This window comes from Penicillium pulvis (assembly GCF_028828015.1).
Source record: "Penicillium pulvis strain IBT 33274 chromosome Unknown contig_5_segment0_segment0, whole genome shotgun sequence".
Lineage (NCBI taxonomy): Eukaryota > Fungi > Ascomycota > Eurotiomycetes > Eurotiales > Aspergillaceae > Penicillium > Penicillium pulvis.
The window spans coordinates 2,399,482-2,418,116 of NW_026643078.1; the positions used below are offsets into that span (position 1 = coordinate 2,399,482).

At 50.9% G+C, this 18,635-nt stretch overlaps 7 protein-coding genes across 7 annotated transcripts; 3 read left to right on the top strand and 4 right to left on the bottom strand.

Annotated features, from left to right (window-relative positions):
* Window positions 1-1,212: 1,212 nt before the first annotated feature.
* Window positions 1,213-2,313, top strand: N7503_007478 (nicotinate-nucleotide diphosphorylase (carboxylating); the record flags this gene model as incomplete). Its single annotated transcript, XM_057067025.1, has 3 exons — window positions 1,213-1,368; window positions 1,434-1,489; window positions 1,575-2,313. 3 exons carry the CDS (start codon window positions 1,213-1,215, stop codon window positions 2,311-2,313), a joined length of 951 nt encoding a protein of 316 aa, XP_056920706.1.
* A 254-nt stretch (window positions 2,314-2,567) lies between these two features.
* N7503_007479 (putative anucleate primary sterigmata (ApsB)) lies at window positions 2,568-7,391 on the bottom strand (the record flags this gene model as incomplete). Its single annotated transcript, XM_057067026.1, has 2 exons — window positions 2,568-5,303; window positions 5,364-7,391. 2 exons carry the CDS (start codon window positions 7,389-7,391, stop codon window positions 2,568-2,570), a joined length of 4,764 nt encoding a protein of 1,587 aa, XP_056920707.1.
* A 544-nt stretch (window positions 7,392-7,935) lies between these two features.
* On the top strand, window positions 7,936-8,169 carry N7503_007480 (uncharacterized protein; the record flags this gene model as incomplete). The annotated part of the gene is made up of 1 exon (XM_057067027.1): window positions 7,936-8,169. One exon carries the CDS (start codon window positions 7,936-7,938, stop codon window positions 8,167-8,169), a length of 234 nt encoding a protein of 77 aa, XP_056920708.1.
* Window positions 8,170-8,175: 6 nt separating this feature from the next.
* Window positions 8,176-12,464, bottom strand: N7503_007481 (Sec7 domain protein; the record flags this gene model as incomplete). Its single annotated transcript, XM_057067028.1, has 2 exons — window positions 8,176-10,070; window positions 10,133-12,464. The coding sequence occupies 2 exons, from the start codon at window positions 12,462-12,464 to the stop codon at window positions 8,176-8,178; spliced, it is 4,227 nt and encodes a 1,408-aa protein (XP_056920709.1).
* A 1,447-nt stretch (window positions 12,465-13,911) lies between these two features.
* N7503_007482 (unc-50 family protein) lies at window positions 13,912-15,013 on the top strand (the record flags this gene model as incomplete). The annotated part of the gene is made up of 5 exons (XM_057067029.1): window positions 13,912-14,015; window positions 14,073-14,172; window positions 14,224-14,227; window positions 14,300-14,637; window positions 14,702-15,013. 5 exons carry the CDS (start codon window positions 13,912-13,914, stop codon window positions 15,011-15,013), a joined length of 858 nt encoding a protein of 285 aa, XP_056920710.1.
* A 349-nt stretch (window positions 15,014-15,362) lies between these two features.
* Window positions 15,363-16,270, bottom strand: N7503_007483 (PDGFA associated 1 family protein; the record flags this gene model as incomplete). Its single annotated transcript, XM_057067030.1, has 3 exons — window positions 15,363-15,989; window positions 16,086-16,153; window positions 16,222-16,270. 3 exons carry the CDS (start codon window positions 16,268-16,270, stop codon window positions 15,363-15,365), a joined length of 744 nt encoding a protein of 247 aa, XP_056920711.1.
* A 439-nt stretch (window positions 16,271-16,709) lies between these two features.
* N7503_007484 (putative MFS monocarboxylate transporter) lies at window positions 16,710-18,098 on the bottom strand (the record flags this gene model as incomplete). The annotated part of the gene is made up of 1 exon (XM_057067031.1): window positions 16,710-18,098. One exon carries the CDS (start codon window positions 18,096-18,098, stop codon window positions 16,710-16,712), a length of 1,389 nt encoding a protein of 462 aa, XP_056920712.1.
* Window positions 18,099-18,635: the final 537 nt, after the last annotated feature.

Genomic DNA, 18,635 nt, shown 5'->3' on the forward strand with positions numbered 1-18,635 from the left:
GGTACAAGAAATCTTGAAACTTCCCTGTTTGAATCACTTAATCCCTCACTGTCAAGTTCTCCAGAGGTGGATCCCATCCAGTATCAGATCCCGATCCATTCTCGTGTTTTAGAAAAAAAGTTCCCGGTTTATGCAAATCCCTGACCCGCTCAGCGGGTGCATAACCCTTCCAGAAAAATCCACGGCTCGTGCAAGTGTTCTCGACTGGGTCTTGTGGAGACTAGCCTGTATTACCTTTGTTTTTCTGGTTTTGGCTTCCAAAAGCTCGAACGGATACAGTAGTTCACACAGAGGGACCAATAAGGTGGTATACTCCTGGGTCCGTGCCGTTTTTCCGGAATGTACCCGGTCTTTGTGCCGAGTTGCGGAAGTTGACAGGATCAGGATCGTCAGAACGGGAAGACGGGTAGAACAATGTTTCTTATGGTTTAGCTTGGCACTTTGTTTTCGGATTCGTACACCCGTTTACTGTACTGGTTTCCTCTTTCTACCGGATGTTGATGATCTTCGTGCCGCGGAGCGGAGAGCGGATCTTGCGGATATAGGCAATAGCGCGCACGGATTAATGATTATCTCTATTCGGCGCCGAACCGGATGGGGCTGTGATTTATTGCTGTTAGATCGATACAAATGTCAATAATTGGTTTTTCCAAGGCTGATTAGTTCCAAACCTGCTCTATGGTTGCTCTATAGTTATTTTGTGGGGTTACATAGCTATATATGCAGTAGTTCATTATGGATAAGCTCGTCATGCATTGCATAACCCATGACGCCGTTGCTAGCATGATTATGATATCGAATTTATGCACTGTATATCTAGGTGATGAATCTTTGAAATATGATTCTGAATACTTACATCATTCAAATGTTGGATGTATGGAGAATTATGCAGACTCGTGGACACTGACTTTCTAAGGTTGGGACCTCGGAAATATAAACTGTCCAGGTCGTTCAAAGATCGTAGACAATAGTCACATCCCCGACCTCAACCAAAACCTTACACCCCCGTTCTCAGCAATTGGAACCCTGAAAGCTTGACGCCTAACCTTGAAATTAGATAAAACAAAAGAGATTCAGCTCGTAGTAATGCATATATGTACACATGCACTGTTGTCCAAACACGTGACCCTCCGAATCAGTCCGATCCCCGCGGGGAGAGGGCAACTTCAGATCCCGTAGATCTCCCCCACCTTCCACTTCACTGACATAGAAATGGCCTCAACTTACGGTGATGTGCAGCACCTGCTGCCTGGCAACTATAAGCGCCTCATTGCCAATTGGCTAGAGGAGGACTGTCCCAGCCTGGATTATGGTGGTTTTGTCGTTGGCGAGTCGGAGGGTGAGGCGCGGTTACTGGGAAAGAGCAAGGTACGTCCAACGAATCCTATGATACAAGCATGCAACTGATGAATTTTTTATTTTTTTTTGAATAGGGTATCATTGCAGGTGCTCCATTCGTCGACGAGGTCTTCTCACAACTTGGATGCACGTACGTCTATAATCCATATCTCTATATACTACTCACTTGCTACCCCGCGATTCAATCGACAATGAATACTGAATAACCCGAATAGCATTGAATGGCACATCAAAGAAGGCGAGGCCCTCTCCCTTAATCCCGTCCAACACTGCGCTACCGTCCGCGGCCCAATCCGCAAGATCCTCCTCGGTGAGCGCGTCGCTCTCAACATCCTCGCCCGCTGCTCCGGCATTGCCTCCAAAAGCGCCTCCATGCTTGCCGCCCTCCGCGCACAGGGCTGGCAGGGAACCCTCGCCGGAACTAGAAAGACAACACCCGGGTTCCGTGTCGTTGAGAAGTACGGTATTCTGATCGGTGGTGCCGATCCCCACCGGCATGATCTCAGCCATATGACCATGCTCAAGGACAATCATGTCTGGGCATGCGCAAATAACCGCGCCGCGGCGGACGGAGGTGTTGCCGACCCGAAGGATATTGTATCAATAGCGGCGGCTATCCCAAGGGCGGTACAGGCGGCCAAGGCAGCCGGTGGGTTTGCGACCAAGGTGGAGGTTGAGTGTCGCAGCGTGGAGGAGGCGAATGCGGCGATTGGCGCTGGGGCCGATATCATCATGTTGGATAATTTCACTGCGGAGGGCGTGCGAGAGGCGGCAAAACAGCTGAAGCAGGAGTGGGCAGGCAAGAACCGCTCATTCTTGATTGAAGTCAGTGGTGGTTTGACCGAGGAAAATGCTGCGGCGTACACATGTCCGGATGTCGATATCTTGTCCACCAGCTCGATCCATCAAGGTACGAGCATTGTTGACTTTTCCCTCAAGGTCTCGCTGCGGTAGAGACATCTGTTTTAGTATTATTCCCAGGAAAGCATGAACCCTCAAAAATGGATTGTGAAATAAGATACAATAGAAACGAAAGAAACCAAAAGAAAAAAACACCCCAGAATCTCATTTCAACGCCTTCATGATCATCGTGGTTCTCTTGATCATCACATAGGGCGTACAAGTCAACAAGGCTTGGAAAGTCCGAGCCGCAAATAAAGGGAGAAGGGTATATAGTACACAAAACATTAAATTGCATCATCTTCACCTTAAACCTCGATATCCAAGATGATGCCTTCCCCTTCACTAGAGCTGGGATTCTCGTCCGAGACAGGGGCTCGATTGCGTCCAGCTTCAATGGCCCCAGAGGGTTTTCGCGTACGCTCACGCTGAAGCTGATCACGGAGCTTCTGGTTCTCATTATCACGCTCCTCCAGTCGCTTTCGTGCACCGCTACGGTCAAGAAGACGGCCTTCTCGTTCTGCCTTGAGACGCTTTTCCAGCTCGTGCAGTCGGTGAATCCACTTATCATCCCCACCCTCCCAGTTGCTCTGTTGTCCACTGCGCGTGCGGTACACCATTGCCCCGGAGTTGTTGGTGTTGGCTAATGTGCTGCTTGAAGACGAGTAAGTTGGCTGCGGCAGACCGGAGGTACCGCGGGAGAGGCCTCGTTCCGAGCGTGGTTTCTCGCTATTGCCCGATGTGGAGCTTTGACGGGTCAATTGTCGCTCTGCATCTGCAGTAGAGCTGAGTGACGGGGATCGTGGACCCGATGCCATCACTGCTGCCGCCGCGGAGGATGCTGCCCCATGACCCCGTGAGTTAGATTGGAGCAAATTGATCTCGGCCTTCAATAGTCGATTCTCTCCTCGCAACTTGGACAGCTCTGATGATGAGCTTGAATGCGAGTGGTTACCTGCACGCATGTTCTTGACAGCTTCTTCAACACGATCGAGTCGCCGGACACGCTGGGCAAAAGAATGCTCGAGATGCTGGTAATGCTTGTTCAAGTCAATCTCCACGGCTCTGATACGGCCCTTGAACTGGGCGACCACGCCCTCAACCGTCTTAATAGCAAGCATCAGGTTGCGGCTAAAGCCAGGCCAGAACAAAATATTGCCAATAACTTCCTGACTGGGGAGGTTGCCGTTGATGAGACTGTTGGAATGCGCCCAATCTGGGCCACAGATCGAAGAGAGTCGTTTCCAAATCGCCAAGAACATCGAGTTACGTTCGTTAAGTTGGTCCTTAAATTGTTGCTCAAGCGACGTGAAGCGCTTGCGATCCTGATTGCGAGCATTCTCCAGGTCTGTGATCCGAGAGTTGCTCTGAGTGATGGTGCGAGAGGCCTGCTGGTGAGACTTGAGTGCCTGCTCGAAAGATTGTTTATCAGCCCGACGGGACTGACGCTCGCGCTCTAGGAGTTCCGAGAGTTTCCGGGACTCAAGACCGTGGCTTTCCAGGAGAGCATCTCGGTTTCGAAGTAGCGACTCCTTCTCATCCAGTTGGGATCGAACACTCTCCAGCTCAAGAGCGGTGGATTCTAGCTCCTTCTGAAGCTTCATGATATTAGAGATCATGCTTGACCGGCTGCCGCTAAGATCGCCGAGTGTCTCTCGAAGGTTGTTCTCAAGATCCATCAGCCGCTCCCGCCAAGTAGATGTCTCAATCTCCTGAGTCGATAGACTCTTCTTCAATCGTCGGACCTCTTCCTTGGCCGTTGAAGCTTCCCGGTTCAGCTCGTTCATGATTCGCTGGACTTCTTGCTTCTCCTTGCTTCCAACCACCTCCCGCTGGTGTCGTTCATCCGCAAGTCGTTGCTCGAGCTCTCTTGTCTTTTCTTTCTCACTGACCAGACTCATGTGGTACGTCTTCAATTCTGACTCCACGTCCCCGATGCGAATCTTATCACCATCTTGCTCTTCTCGGAGGAATGCGATTTCATTCTGGCTGGACTCAATTTGCACTGTCAGTCTCTGTACCTTGGTGTTAGCCTCATAGAGGCTCTTCTCCAGAGATTCCATATCGCCGTGGGTCTCTTCAAGCTCCCGTTGGACAGCCTTGTACCGTTCTAGATTGTTTTGTGCATCCTCTTCGAGCCGAATGATACCCTCGCTGGCCGAGCGCATCTCTGCCTGCAGCACTCTGAGGCTCTCATCCTGGTTCCTTAGGTCTTCACCCATACGCTGACACTCAACAATCTTCTGATCAAGCTCTTCGCCAAGGGCATCGAGTTCCTCCTGAGCCTCAGCCCGGAGATCTTGGAAGGCAGCATCGCGCTCATCAGCCATTTGAAGGGCCTGATCTCGCTCTTGGAGAGACTGGTCACGCTCCTGCTGCAAATTCGTCATTTCCTCTTCGGCCTGATCCACATCAGCTTGATATGCTTTATCCAGAGCCTCCAATTCCATAACGTATTCATCCAGCTGGCTGCGAATGGCCTGGTTCTCGAGTTTGAGGGTTGACACCTGATCCCGGAGCTGCCCATTCCGAGCGTCGAGCTCCTCACGATCCATATCACTACGTGATAAGCCGCCATCACTGGGTTCGGAGCCTGGTCTTCCTTGCGCTCGGGAGACCGAACGGTCAAAGATACTGTCTCCAGCCACAGACCGGCCGGTATGACGACCATGGCCAAGCTTCAATTCCTCGATTTCTTGGTAAAGGCGTTCTTTTTCTCTGTTGCGAGACGTGAGCATTGAGGTTTGGGCGCTGACCTCCTTTCTCAATTCGGCATTCTCTTGCTTCAAGAGTTCAAGCTCCACCATAAGTGTGCTATTGGAGGCAGTGATTGCAGCAGCGCCACGGTTTCCATCTCTGTCCGACGCTGAGTTATACGAAACAGTCGAGCCACCTCTATCCCGCGAGGGTATTTTTGGACCGCCACTAGTTGATGTGTAAAGCTCGCTTCGCAGACGAATGGTCTCATCTCGTAGCTGGCGGTTCTCTTCTTCAGCCTGCTCACGAGCTGCTGCCTCTGCATCAAGCATATCCTTCCACATGTCCTGTGAACAGTAAATAAATGAAAAAAAGAACTTAGACAGCAACAAAGGAATTGTACTTACCCTCTCTTCTCTCGCCCCTGTTTCTGACGCACCAGTGCGATTCTCGCTCAACGATTTTACCATTTCGGCCAGGCGTCGCTTCTCACTCTCCCTTCCAATACTTTCAGATCTCAACCGCTCGACTTCAAGCTCATAGGTTTCAATTCGCTCACGCAAATAAGTGATCTCGGTCTCATTTGCGGTTTCCCGATCGCCTCCCTCGTCTGAGGCTTCAGGGTCGTGGTTGAGCATAGATTCCTTGTCTGATTGCTGATCTTTCAACTGTTTTTCTAGCTCACGGATCTTGCGCTTCAGGCCTTGACTATCTTTCTGGATCTTCAGCTTATCCGACTTGAGTTCGACATTCTCTGATATCATTTCCTTTATTCCTTCCTCGGACCGCTTATTCAGTGCTTCGTTGAGAAAGTGAATGCGCATTTTGAGGTCGAAGTTTTCTTTTGAAAGACGATCAATGGTACTGCTTTGCTCTTTGAGGGTCATGTTGCGGCCAAGACCACTTCGTCCAAGCGCCGGAGTTAAAGCACCAGCGCGCTTTTCGGGAGAGGGTCCCATATTGCCATAGTCTTCTCGGAACCGTTGCGCAAAAGTGGTAGGTATCTGGATTCCCTTGACACGCTCTGCAATTGCCGTATCCGTCGGGAATGCTCGGTCTTGGGGCTTGGCCTTGGGCGTCGCCGGTGCTGATGTGTCTTCGAATCCTGTTTGATGCCTAGACGAAAGTGGTGAATTCTCCTCTTGCAAAGTCTGTAAACCCCCATCAACTTGCCCGACAAGGGGCCGCCTCTCCAGGGAGTTCTCTTCACTGTAGCCCGAGACTCCAGACGCCATACTTCCTAGGCTGGTCGTTCGGGTCATGTGGCCGCGCGATCCTGGGTGCAAACCGCCCCAATTGTCCGACGCTGCTCCTCCAGATTGAAGCGCATAGTCTGCTCCCAGCGTCGCATCACTATGTGTACCATCTGTATTGGTCGTATTGTTGCTTGCGACTGAGGAGTGTGAAAGACGATTGGCAGATTGGCGGCTAGTCAGGTACTTAGGTCGACTTCCACTACGACGGCTGCCTCCGGCACTGAAGCTTTGATCACTGAATAGCCTTTGGGCAGGGGACAGACTGCGGGAGGACTTTCGAAGCTTGGAGGGTGTAAGTTGTGATTCATCGGACTGAGATATTCGAGATCTGAAAGCTCGCTCGTCTTGAGACAATTGGCTGTCATCAGGATTGTCTTCCGATAATATGGATTGGTTGCGGCGCAAATTTCGAAACATGGCGGCCGCTGAAGGCGATGAAGTCAGCGAGTCAAGCGTGCTCTCGTTGCCGACGAGATCTTCTCCACGTACAGCCGTCGTAGGCTCAGCTTCGTCATGGTCTTTGATCACATAGGACTCTTCTTGATAGTGGCCATAGTCTGGGTTTGTGTCCGATGGCGGAATGAATGAGAATTGTGACGATTCAGTTTGTTGGGTCATGTCAGGATCGTAACCACCATCCACACCGACTAGGTAGGTATCGTCCGCGCCAGCCCTTGGGCCAGTCGCGGCCATGTCAATGGTCGAGGGCTCCGGTAGAAAGCTCGACTCCATGTCCATCAGTTTGTGGCGCATTTCGCGCTCCTCAATGAGCGTTTGGTTGTTGCCTCGCTCATGGTCGCCATTTTCGCTCAAGGGGAACAAGCTGCTGTCGTCGCGATCGGTCAGGGGAGGGAGAATACTGATGTCTTCATGGTCCGACACAGCGGTCGTTGTTTCATTCTCGAGTGTTTCGGGCTCGGCATCAGTGGTAGATGTAGCAACTGCTGGATGCTCTTGCGCGTCGTAGTTCCCGCTCTCTGTTGTTGAGTCGCCGACGGTAGTCGGGGGGTGTTCCCCCGGCGCGTCCTCGGCCATGAAGAAATTCGAACTCTCTAAAGCGGCATCTAGGGGTGAAAACTCTTCTGGGATGTGGAATGCGCCAGATTCGTGAGAGGGGATACGCACCGAGGGCGGGCCTGGGATGACGATCGGAGTTGTAGCTGGGGCTCTGGTCGACATGGTGACCGGCAGTCTGGGCGTTGTTTTGGGTCTCCACTAGCTGTGCGTTTACCCACTTGAGCACCCCTGGCAAGTGAACAGGATTCAATCTTTATAAGGTTTGACAAGTTTGTGGATTGATGAGTCTATATACAAATAACATCATATTAAGAAATAAGAAGACTGGGCTGAGTCAAGCAGGAGCGACTCGAGTCAACAATCTTAAAGTATCAACACATCCAGGCACCACATAATAAAGCTTATTGCCACGCGATTATCTATAGGACTCGACTATTACCGCAATACTTATTTTCATTGACTAGTTCATAGCGGCATCGATAAGGATTTAAGATTCAACAAAATAACTAATCATGGTATCCATAGCCTCGGTCGCTTCGTAGTGCCAAGCATTAAAATCAAGATACATAGTCCAACCTCGTCCCCGTAGAAATGAAAAAAGCCAGTCCAAGCAAGGCCTAGCGGGGTGAAAAAAAAAAAAAGTATATACACAAAAATGATGAAAAGAGAAGAGAATTAACCGCCATGTCACTTTTGAAGATGTATGATGTATATGCCGAAATCCCTCAGCCTGGAGGGTATATACATCGGTTTGCGTCGGAGTCGAGTAGTTCATAAGATGGGGAAAGAAGAAGAAGAAGAAGAAGAAGAAGAAGAAGAAGAAGAAGAAGAAGAAGAAGAAGAAGAAGAAGAAGAAGAAGAAGAAGAAGAAGAAGAAGAAGAAGAAGAAGAAGAAGAAGATTCCCAAAAGAAGAAGAGACCCAAATGCTATAGACCTTAATGCGACTCAGGTCAAAATCGTGGCATCTTCAGCTGGTTCTGCAGTTTCGGTCTCAGCTGATCCAGTATAATAGTTGTTAGAAGAAGCATATATCCTCTCCTTCTGCTTGATGGCATTGCCAAGAGAATCAATGTAGGTTCGAAACTTGACAATCTCACGTAACAAATATGATGATTTTCGCTCCCAGTTGGCCATCGCCTTGGCAGAGTTTGGGTGCCTGGGAGAGAAGGCCAGGTGCATGGCCGGACGCAATTCATTGTGTCTCTGGAGATCGTCTTCAACGTTCTTCACGTATGCCTGCAGCGCCTTGAGCTGCTCCTCTTCGGTCAAATTCGAGGCCACCATGCTCTGCTGAGGGGGACTCCAGTCGCTGATGTTGACACGATCCGCAGGCAGCCTGGGTCGCACACTTCCATGGTCAATTGAGCTGCGGATCGAACTCTGGATGCTAGGACGAGGAGCTCCCGAGGATGGTGGTGGGGACCGATCTTCACCAGTATTGACCAGCGCGCTGTTGATCACAGCGTCGCTCCAGCCATATTCAATGTTACTAATACCTCCCACCAACGGCTGCTTGGAAAGCCGTGCACTCCAGTAATTAGCCGTGGAAACGAATTCCCGCACAATCTCCGGTGTACCGGCTTGGAAGAGATGGACCGCTCCAGTGGGCAAGCTTAAAGCCCAGACATGAGGTCGAGACTTTGAGTACCCAGGAGGGGGCAGTGCACTCGCAATAGTCTGCCGGAGCATAAACTTCCAGAGTTCTTCCGCATTCTCCGTCCAGTTGCCACCACCAACCACAACACCACCGCGCTGCTTCGCTTTTTGCCGCATGGATTTAGTCGTGTTGTTGAATGAGAAAAGTCGCATCCAGCCTTGCTGGATGACCGCGAAACAATCACCCCAATTTCGATCCTTGGCGCGCTTGTCCACGGCATCCAGGTGATGCTTATGTTTGACGCTGCCTTCTTTGGCCCATGGAGCACCAGCCAAAGCCAAGGTCTCGTCTTCGAGGAGAGGGGTCGTTCGCTCCGATTCTTCATAGCTATAGACGGAGGTGGCGGAATCTTCACGAATAATGGCCTGGCTCAGAGCGTTGGCAAAACCAATAGACTGCTGATACTCGCCGCGAGGATACTCCGAGCCAAACGAATCCACCGAAGCGGATGTAAATTTGCCCAGAGAATACTTGCTCCACGTGCTAGATGTAGTTGGGCTCCAAACAGACGATTGGTCGTCCAGGCTGGTGCGACTGGAGCCCATCATTGACGGGGGATACAATCTCCCAGCCCGAGACCGGGGCTTAGACGACCACCGCGCAGCTGCGTGGCGAGAATCAGCAGACCGGCCGCGGGGGAAAATGTCCGAGCCACTCTTGCTGATGGTACTGGGACTTCGGCGAAGCGTGCTTGTGGAGGGACCCAAAAAGTTGTTAGAAGACATGCGAGACACCTCTCGCGCCGGCGGAGCACCATGAAGTGGAAGCCGTTCCTTTTGGATAGAAGTGTAGAAGTCTTTCAAAACTGCCTCAACTTGCTGTTCCCAGGCTCTCACAGTTCCGGTAAATGGAGTGTTTACCAACGGACCTGCTTCAGGTTTGCTCTCATTGGGGGTTCGGCCCGTGTTGTCCCCTTCCCAGGAGCTACGGGCAACATCAGGTGGGAATGTTGGAGAGCGAGCAGATGAGGGCGCCGAGTGTGCCGAGTCGGGGCCCGAAGTTTTAGAGCGGTTGATCGGGCGTAGCGTTTCAAACCCCTCTGGGGCTGCATCCATTGCAACTCGATGGATTGTGGGCATGGTGTTTCGCACGAACTGGGCTTTGGTCATCTTCTGGTCAATGTCGGCCAAGTGGAGATCGGTGTTCAACAGAAGAATAGAATAACAGATGGTATGAACAACGTCTGGTATATCATTAGTAAATATCCAATATATGAAAACCAAGCTTGACAGAGCTAGACCTTACCAGTCGCTTTGAAACCATGACTTGGGTTGCAATCACACCACCGATTCGAGAAAGCATCCAACACGCGGTCCACTTGTTGGGTCTCTCCTTTAAGCACCAGCCGTTCACAAAGACTGCGGAGTGCAGCCAGAATATTATAATTCGACCAGTCAAAGAGTCGCATGTAAGCCTCTCGGACAGTGGCCCGATCAGGATCGCCAAGCCAAGCTGCAGCGGGATCATTACCCACCACTTGGTCTTGACTATCGAAGAGCTTCTGGGCTTGCTCCCGATCCGTTGTGGTAGGTCCATCCTCAATAGCCTCGCCTGGTCCATCCATTGTGTTGTCCATGTCGTCGTCTGGTTTCGGCTCTTCGGATTCAATCACTGGTGTAGTAGAAGCAGTTTGGTAATGTGAGGCTTCAGAGACGGCAGGAGACTCTGGGACATTGCTGTCTGACGGAAGTGCTAACTTGTTGGCTCCTGTTAAGCTGTCTTGGGGTGCATCGTAAGCGGTTGTAGTCTTGGTGGTTGTCACTTTAATGGTACGTGAGAAATCCTCCACGACCGGTGAGAGCGTGGTGGCAGCCGTAATGATTGACCCCTTCTCCTTCCCCTGCAAGGGGGGATCGGCAAATGCAGTAGACTCAGTCCCTTCACCTACTGAAGATTGATCATCGGTGCCGCAGGTTTCTGCTAGCGGCGAACGATCCTGGCCGCGAGAAGAGCTTGGAGGCTGGAGGGTGCTATTGCTCTTGGAGCCAGCTCCGGGGGCTGAAACACTCTGCCTGGGCTTCTGGGACTGCAGGTCCTCCGGACGTTTTCCCTTAACATCTTGCTTTCCGGGTACCTCATCAAGGTATGGATTCATGACCTTTCGCAAACTGCTCACCGGACTGGGTTGCGGTTTCATGGAATCCAAGGCATGCGGTGCCAAGTCCTGAGGCAGGACGATGGGAGGTGGGACATTATCAGCCACAGACTTCTTCCGCCGGCGAAAGAACGAAGATTTCTTGTTAACCACTTGATGGGGCCCTTGGCGAGTTGGGGTGGGAGTCGTCGTTACTGGGATCTTGGGTGGCTGCAGCCTTGCTCCCTTCACATTGACCGTCGTCCCAGTGGAGTCTTTACTTTCAGTTTCCTGGAGATAGGATATGTCACTGGCATTCGAACCTGGAGACTCTGCTAGATTCGGCGGTGCGTTCTTGGATGAACCAAAGACACGCCGGAAAAATCCCGGGCGTTCCTTGGAATTTCCCGGATTGTTGTTGTTGGTGGTAATTGTGGTGGTTGTGGTAACGGCTGCTGGTTCTGGAAGAGGGGGAGGGAAAGCCGGCTTGTTGTAGGATATTGTTGGACTGGGCGCAGGGGGATCCAATGCTGCCGGATATACCGGGGGGAATTCGAGACTTGCGTCACCCGATATGTCAAAGTCGTTCTCTCGCATTTTGAGGGTCCCTGTGCCAATATTCTCTGGACGAGCCTTGCGGATCTGCGGAGCCTGTGCAGATTTGACACTATTGCGCCGGGATGCCACTGGTGTCCGTGACGCGGGGCCGGTTGGAGTCTTGTGGTCGTTGAATTTCCGTGGTCCTGCCGGCACACTCGGCGTTGGCGCTGCATCATCATCGTACATGATCGAGTCCTGGACGATACCCGCATCGGAATACGGGATGTATTTTTTGGGACCACAGTCGAAGCTGGCCGAACGCCGATCTAGGCCATCTGAGTCCGCCCGTGCCCTGGGAATTCCATATGTATAATCCGTTGTCGATGAGCTGCCCTTGCTGCCCTTGCTGCCCTTTCGCGCATCGTTCGATCTTGGCATGGTTCCTGCACCACTTCGAGACCCAATGGCATCTCGGCTGCGAGCACTGTCCATTCTCCTGGGCACTGACTGGTAATTGGAGCTGCTGTTGCTTCGGCGACCCTTGGTTGTGATTGTGGCGTAGCGATTGCTTCCGTCGTCGTAACTATAATCTGCGTCGGATGACATGGAGGAAGAGAAAGTATGACCTCGAAACCGGCCATGAGGGTCGGTGTCAAAGGCTGAATTGTACAGCCGGTAGTCGTCCATAATGGACGAATCAGGGGCCCCAAACTGATCAAGCGAGAGAAGCATATTGTCTACAATGGAGGTGCGAGCGGCGTGCTTGGGGGAGAGCGAGAGGTCATGGGGGTCACGCTCATCCGTGGACTCGCTGACCCGCGGCGCATTCTCCATTGCATCTGGAAAAGCATCTCGAATAGAGGGCCGGGCCGGATACTTTTGTTTGGAACGGTACTTGGCGGTCTGAGAGGGAGGAGTGCGTGGAGGGGAATTGGTTGTGTAGACATCTCTTTGCTGGGACATTGTCACGGCTAATGACTTGGGAAGTCAGTTAGTAGTGCACGAAATCATAGATTCGTTAAATTCTTCAGGGCCTAGCGCTCACGCCGGGTTTAATAGGCCCTAATTGTTGGTCCTAAAGAAGGATTCCTTGCTGCAGGAGCTGCCACGTACCGGCAATGCCCAAGGCTATAGTTTCTCGGAGCTTTCGTGGCCCAAATGGCGTCCCAACACGAGACTGCGGAGCTGGATCCGGATCGCAGAAGCGAATTGAAGCAGGTGGGTTTTCAGACGGTCATCGCATGTCCAAGTAAGGGGTGATGGCAGCGACGGCTGCGTGCAGGACAGACAAGAAAGGCCTGAGGAACAAGAAGAAGCCGGGGGCGGGACGAACTCCTGAGAAATTAAAAACGGGGGTTTGGTACGGATACACACAAGTGGAACCAGGAACCAATGTGAACCGTGCGAGGAATGTATAATTTATGTAAGAAACATCAAGCAGGGTCAACAGTAATTATCATGGGAAGTTAATCATATGTTACACTATATGAATTTCAGTTCAGTCTTTTTAGATCCATTGATGAAACAGGGGGGGGGAAACAGGCGGTATGACACTATCTAATCCCGTGGATTTCCAATACTCGAAGTATTCTCAGGGGCTTAATATTTTAACTCCTCATTAATCTCATTTATATACACATACAAGGATCAAAAGACGGTGAATGTTTTTCAAATTTCTTCATCAATCCAGTTTCCATCTGACACCTCTCTTTTTAACATGTCCTGGGTCCGCATTGATGGTGGATCCCCCCATCTCCAAAGTGGGGATGGTCCTCACGCCAATAATCTCCGAATTCTTTCAGTGGCAGATATTACTCCACAGGCATTAGATGCTCATGATAAGTAGCAATGTGATACAGAGTTTCGTAATCCAGTCAACCCTCAAATAGAGGGGTATAACTCTATGTTCCTGCAAGTCGATACATAAGATTTACAAGGTGAGCCACAGGGTACGAACATTGATAAGACCCCGTATAGAATTATGTGGCCAACATGACTTGCGCTTACTATTTGACCCCCTTACAGGAAACACAGATCCAAAAGCCTAACATGCATATCAATCATGACATGTACCGGTATAAATCCAGTGAAATCAAGTTGCCAGCATGGCCCAAGGGCATACATGATCGTAACCATGGAATGACGGTAGCACTAGGATGAGTTATCAATTATTCTTAGATAATTTGACCTTGAAAGCTATCACCCATGCACTATTGCAAATGGTATATCGTGCTTTGACTAGGTATTTTCTACAGTAGCCAGTATGTACTACATAGACTTGGAGTTAAAACCTGAAGTATGGGGCACCAACCACGTGACGATGACATAACAGTCTCCGACACGTCGTCTCATACTCGACAAGTTGAGACTCCAATGATCCCCGGCTCTTGACCAGAACGGGCTTTCGACCATGAACCCGCACATCTCCGTTCCCCGCCAACATGCTGGTCCAGCCACCTTTGGCTCCACGCCCCGCCGTGGCTCAAGTGTGCGCATGCCACGCTTCTTCAAAAGGTAAGAGGTGGAAGGCCAATCCAGGAACATGGAGAGTAACGGACCTTTTCATTATAGACTATTCAAATTTCCCCAGATGGACTTTGAGATGGCCATCTGGGAGATGACATCCTTGTTGATTGCACCCAAAAAGGTCTTCAAGTCCATTTACTACCATGTAAGTTGAGCCCCGGCTTTGTTGCTAGCATGAAGCTAACCCGCATCACAGAAACGTGAGTCCTCTTGTCACTTCCAATACCAATGATATTATGCGGTAGGTTCATAGGGTACTGACTCTTCAATAGAAACCAAAAATACCTGGCATCGACCAGACCCGTCCTTCACATATCTGCTCTCCTTCTTCCTCCTCCTCACAGCCTTGGCATGGGGCCTGGCCTACACTCCCTCCTTTGGTGCTATTGTGAAGCTCTCCATTCTCTTTATCTTCTTCCACTTCATTGGGTCCTCCCTTCTAGTTTCGACAATTGGCTATTTTGTCATCGGTCGACTGTTCGGTCCCAATGGGGCGGCCGCATCTCTCGCCAGTCTCCGCGGCTCTCGCGGCCGCCGCCGAGGCGCAGCACAGGGTCTCTTCGCACAGCCCGGGGAGAAAGAGCAATTGGAGTTTGGATACTGCTTTGATGTAAGACTGTATTTCTTATGGAACTGAATAAAAGGTTCTAAAATGCTAACCTTTCGCGCTCTAGGTTTCGAATCGTGCTTTCTTTCCTTTGTACCTCCACCTCTATGTGGTGCAATTCCTACTCCTCCCACTTCTTACTCGCAGTCCGAGCAATTTCCTAGCCACCTTCCTGGGGAATACCCTCTACCTCTCCGCCCTCATCTACTATACTTATATCACCTTCCTGGGCTACAATGCACTACCATTCCTGCACAACACAGAGCTGTTGCTCGTTCCCATTCTGATCTTTGCCATTTTGTGGCTAGTCAGTCTGATTGCGGGCTGGGGTGTTGTTATGCAAGGCCGGAGTGTTGTGGGATTGTTCTGGGGAGTGTAACGCAAGAACCAATGCCCTGCATTTCGCTCGGTGGCCATACTCTTGGTCATCTCTCTAGGGATGTCTACCCAACACCCTGTGTACGAAATTTCATTTTCCTTCATTTCTTTTTACCTTCTGATGTCTCTGTTGGCTATGCATCGAAAGATTAATTTCTGTGGTTATCTGCTTGGGGGGCGTGTCGGTGTACATTGCGCTTTTTGTTTTATATATCAGAGGCATTGTCATAGCTTCTCTACGGTGTTTTGATCGAACCCAAAAATATTAGGTTCCAAGGTTGCAGTTTTTTTGTATCAATTGGTCGTGATTCTTGATAAATTCTCCAAATCAAAGCATATTGGAAATGAATCTATTTCTTCTTTCCACCCTTCACCGTCTTCCCCATAGCCGCAGCCCTCAACTTCTCCTCGCGCGCTAGAATGGCCGCATTGCGCTCCTTGGCCTGCTCATCTCTTTCTTCCTTCTCAGCCTCCTTGCGAGCACGCTCTGCCTCACGCTGCTCCCGAATGATCTTCAATCGCGCCAGATCACTCCGCGCCTCGTCGGTCTTGCCCTCGGCGTGAAGCTTCAGGTACCGCTCCCGGGCTTGTTGCGCCTGGAGGGCTTCACGCTCTCGTCGTGAAAGCTGAGAGACATCCTTAACAACTTTCTTGGGCTGTGGGGCATCTTCATCCTCCTTGACTAGTTGTTTCCGCGACTGAGCAGTGTGGTTTGGGTTCGCGGGCAGCGCTTCATCCTCCGAGGCATCGGAGTCCGAGGGGGGTAGGTCTCCAACCTGGGCAGCGGTCTTGTTGCGGCGGGCCAGTGCAGCTTGCTTCTTGGCTTTGGCTTGGTTGCGGCGTTCCTCACGGGTCAATTCTGCGGAGTTAGCGGTGGTGCTGGTGCTGGGCCCGGCGCCCTCAGCGTCGCTCTCTTCCGAGCTCTCTTCGGAAGAGGATTCCTCTTCGCCGGAGGATGGGACTTCATCAGCTGGTTCCTGGTGGTTTATACTTATCAGTCTCTGAATCACCCTTTGAACGAGTAGAGTGGGGTTTGGTGGGGTCGGGGTCGGAGGGAGAAAAATTAAACATACGCGCCACAGGCCAAGGGCGTTGCCATCCTTATCGAGAGGCTGGAGATCGCGACTGAAGTGTTTGCCTCCTGTTTGCAGTGTGTGAGCCTTTCAAGAGGGTTGAATTTAGTTGAGATGATTGTGCATGCGACCATACCTCCTCGTGAGGGCTTGAACTTTCCACCACGACCACGGGGCGCTGGCATGATGTAGAGCTAAAAGTAGATTTGTGAAACCCGGAGCGGTTTATGTAGTGTTTAAAGGAGACTCGACGTGGAGTTGGGTAGATATCTGTGATGCGCGAATTAGTCCCTTCATACGGGTCATTGCGGTGAGTCCAATTTCGGGAGAATCGAGACAGACGAATATTATATCGACAGGTTATAGACATGGAGTACTCACGTACGATAATTCCGACCCAAAGTTGAAGTGCAAGTGGAAGAATGGAAAGACAAAAAATCACGACGAGTCACGGCGGGCGCATTAATCACATGTGGGGTTTTGTCTCGTCCATTCAGATCTTCGATTATGTTGTTCCCACTTCAACCTCTTCGACCTTTTAGAACATCATCTATGTACGGGGATTTATGAACAAAAGGATTTTGGTATTTACATTCTCCACGCAAGGGATAACATAATAATTACTTACACGCGGGTGATGCCTGTGCCCACCTTGCACACTCGAGCTCCGATCAGCGTCACAGTGCCTGCAATAATCGCACTGCCCATGAACATCTGTGCGTACAAATATTGTCCATCGTCACTGGATACTAGGGCACCAGCTATAGGTGATCCGATCAGGGCAGCGACTGCCACCACACTAAGCACCATGCCCATACGCACTCCGGTTTTCTTCAGGTCGGTCGTGAGCGTGCTCAAGGTAGCAGGGAATAATGACTGGATCCCGGCTGCACTCAATCCATAGAAGGCGGCAAAGGCCCACAGGCCATCCATGTTTTTAACGGCAGCCCAACAGTATGCCACTAGAGCAGTGGAGCAACTAAACGGGATCAAAAGGTTCAATGGACCGGTGAATTGATCCGCCATGAAGTTGGGAATCAATCGTCCGACCAATCCAACTCCATTCATGACCATCAAAAGGTAGATGGATGTCGTATCCGAGGCACCGATGATGTTGCTGCTGAAACTACCAATATAGAAGAAGGCTACATAAAGCCCCCAGAAGTTCAAGAACATCCCCACGGCAAACAGCAGATATGGGAGCTCCTTGAACGCTGCCCACTCCACCAGAGGCCCACTGGTGCGTGGTGGCAGCCTTTGTTTGAAAAGTAACACACAAGGAAGTAACGTCACCAAAGTTATGAAGCCCAGGACGCGCATGGTCCACCCATACCCAATTTGTGGCAACAGACGCAACACCACGGCCGGGAACACGAGTCCACCGGTGGCCGAGCCTGACGCCGTGAGACCGATCGCTATTCCTCGCCGCTTATCAAAGTAGGTTGAGATCAGAGCTAGTGTCGGGCAGAACATTAGTCCGCAGCCAATCCCTTGTCCGAGTCCCTGCGCCAGGAAGAGCTGCCAGTACTCTGTGCAAAGCGAGGTCATGAAAATACAGAACACCTCCAGTGTGGCCCCGACGGTCAAAGTGAAGCGAAAGTAGCCCGCATCAGTGGCTCGTCCAGAGAAAGTGCCGATAAAAAACAGCAGGAAGATCTGGATACTGCCCACCCAGGAAATGTCTGATGGGGATCGGCCTAGGGAGGTGGTGTAGTATGTCTGGAATACCCCGAAGCTGTTGATGTAACCCCATGTGTTGAAGATGATCATATGCCCCAAGGCGACCTGTAGCCATGCCTGAAAGCCCCCATCTGGCGGCGGGCCGAGATCTTTCCCGGATTCGCGAGTCCGCACGGCTGATAATGTGCGCGCTACTGCGCTCGAGTTGGTGGGGACTTGTGTTAAGTCATTGTGAGTATATTCATCGCCAATATTCGACTCCTCGTCGGACGAGGGACTTGGAGGGAAAGAGTCGTTGCGGTCGACATTGGGATGGTCCTTCTCGTTGAACATACTCGGAATAATCAATGGCGGATTGAATTGAATGTCGGATCAAATATCTGGGTCTGCCATGTCTGTATAAGAGTTGAATCAGAAACCGGGGAAATTTTAAGGAAACAGTTGACTCATGTAAGACCCATTAAAAATCAAATTCCTGCCATTCAAATTCAACTGATGAAAACGGGTTTCGGGCCGATCACGGCCATTCGCACAGAATGCCGAGCTCGGAAACCAGTTATCCCTGTGTAGATGTGCATCTATGACTGAGTTCTGTTCCACCTTTCGGGTGCAACTGATTCATCTATCACGCGGTTTCTCCATTTCCCCGCGGGGACGTTCTATTCCCCACAAACAAACCCGGGGAGAAATGGGGCATCGGATGTCTCGGCCTCACGTATATACTCGGAATGACATTCGGGAAACTCCCGACTCCACCGCTATCTAACATATTGACAATTCGAGGCTCATGCATCTATGGCAGCATTACAAAGAAATAAAACATGATGAGAACCCTCGTACCGCTCACGACATAAAGTGCCCACACTCCAG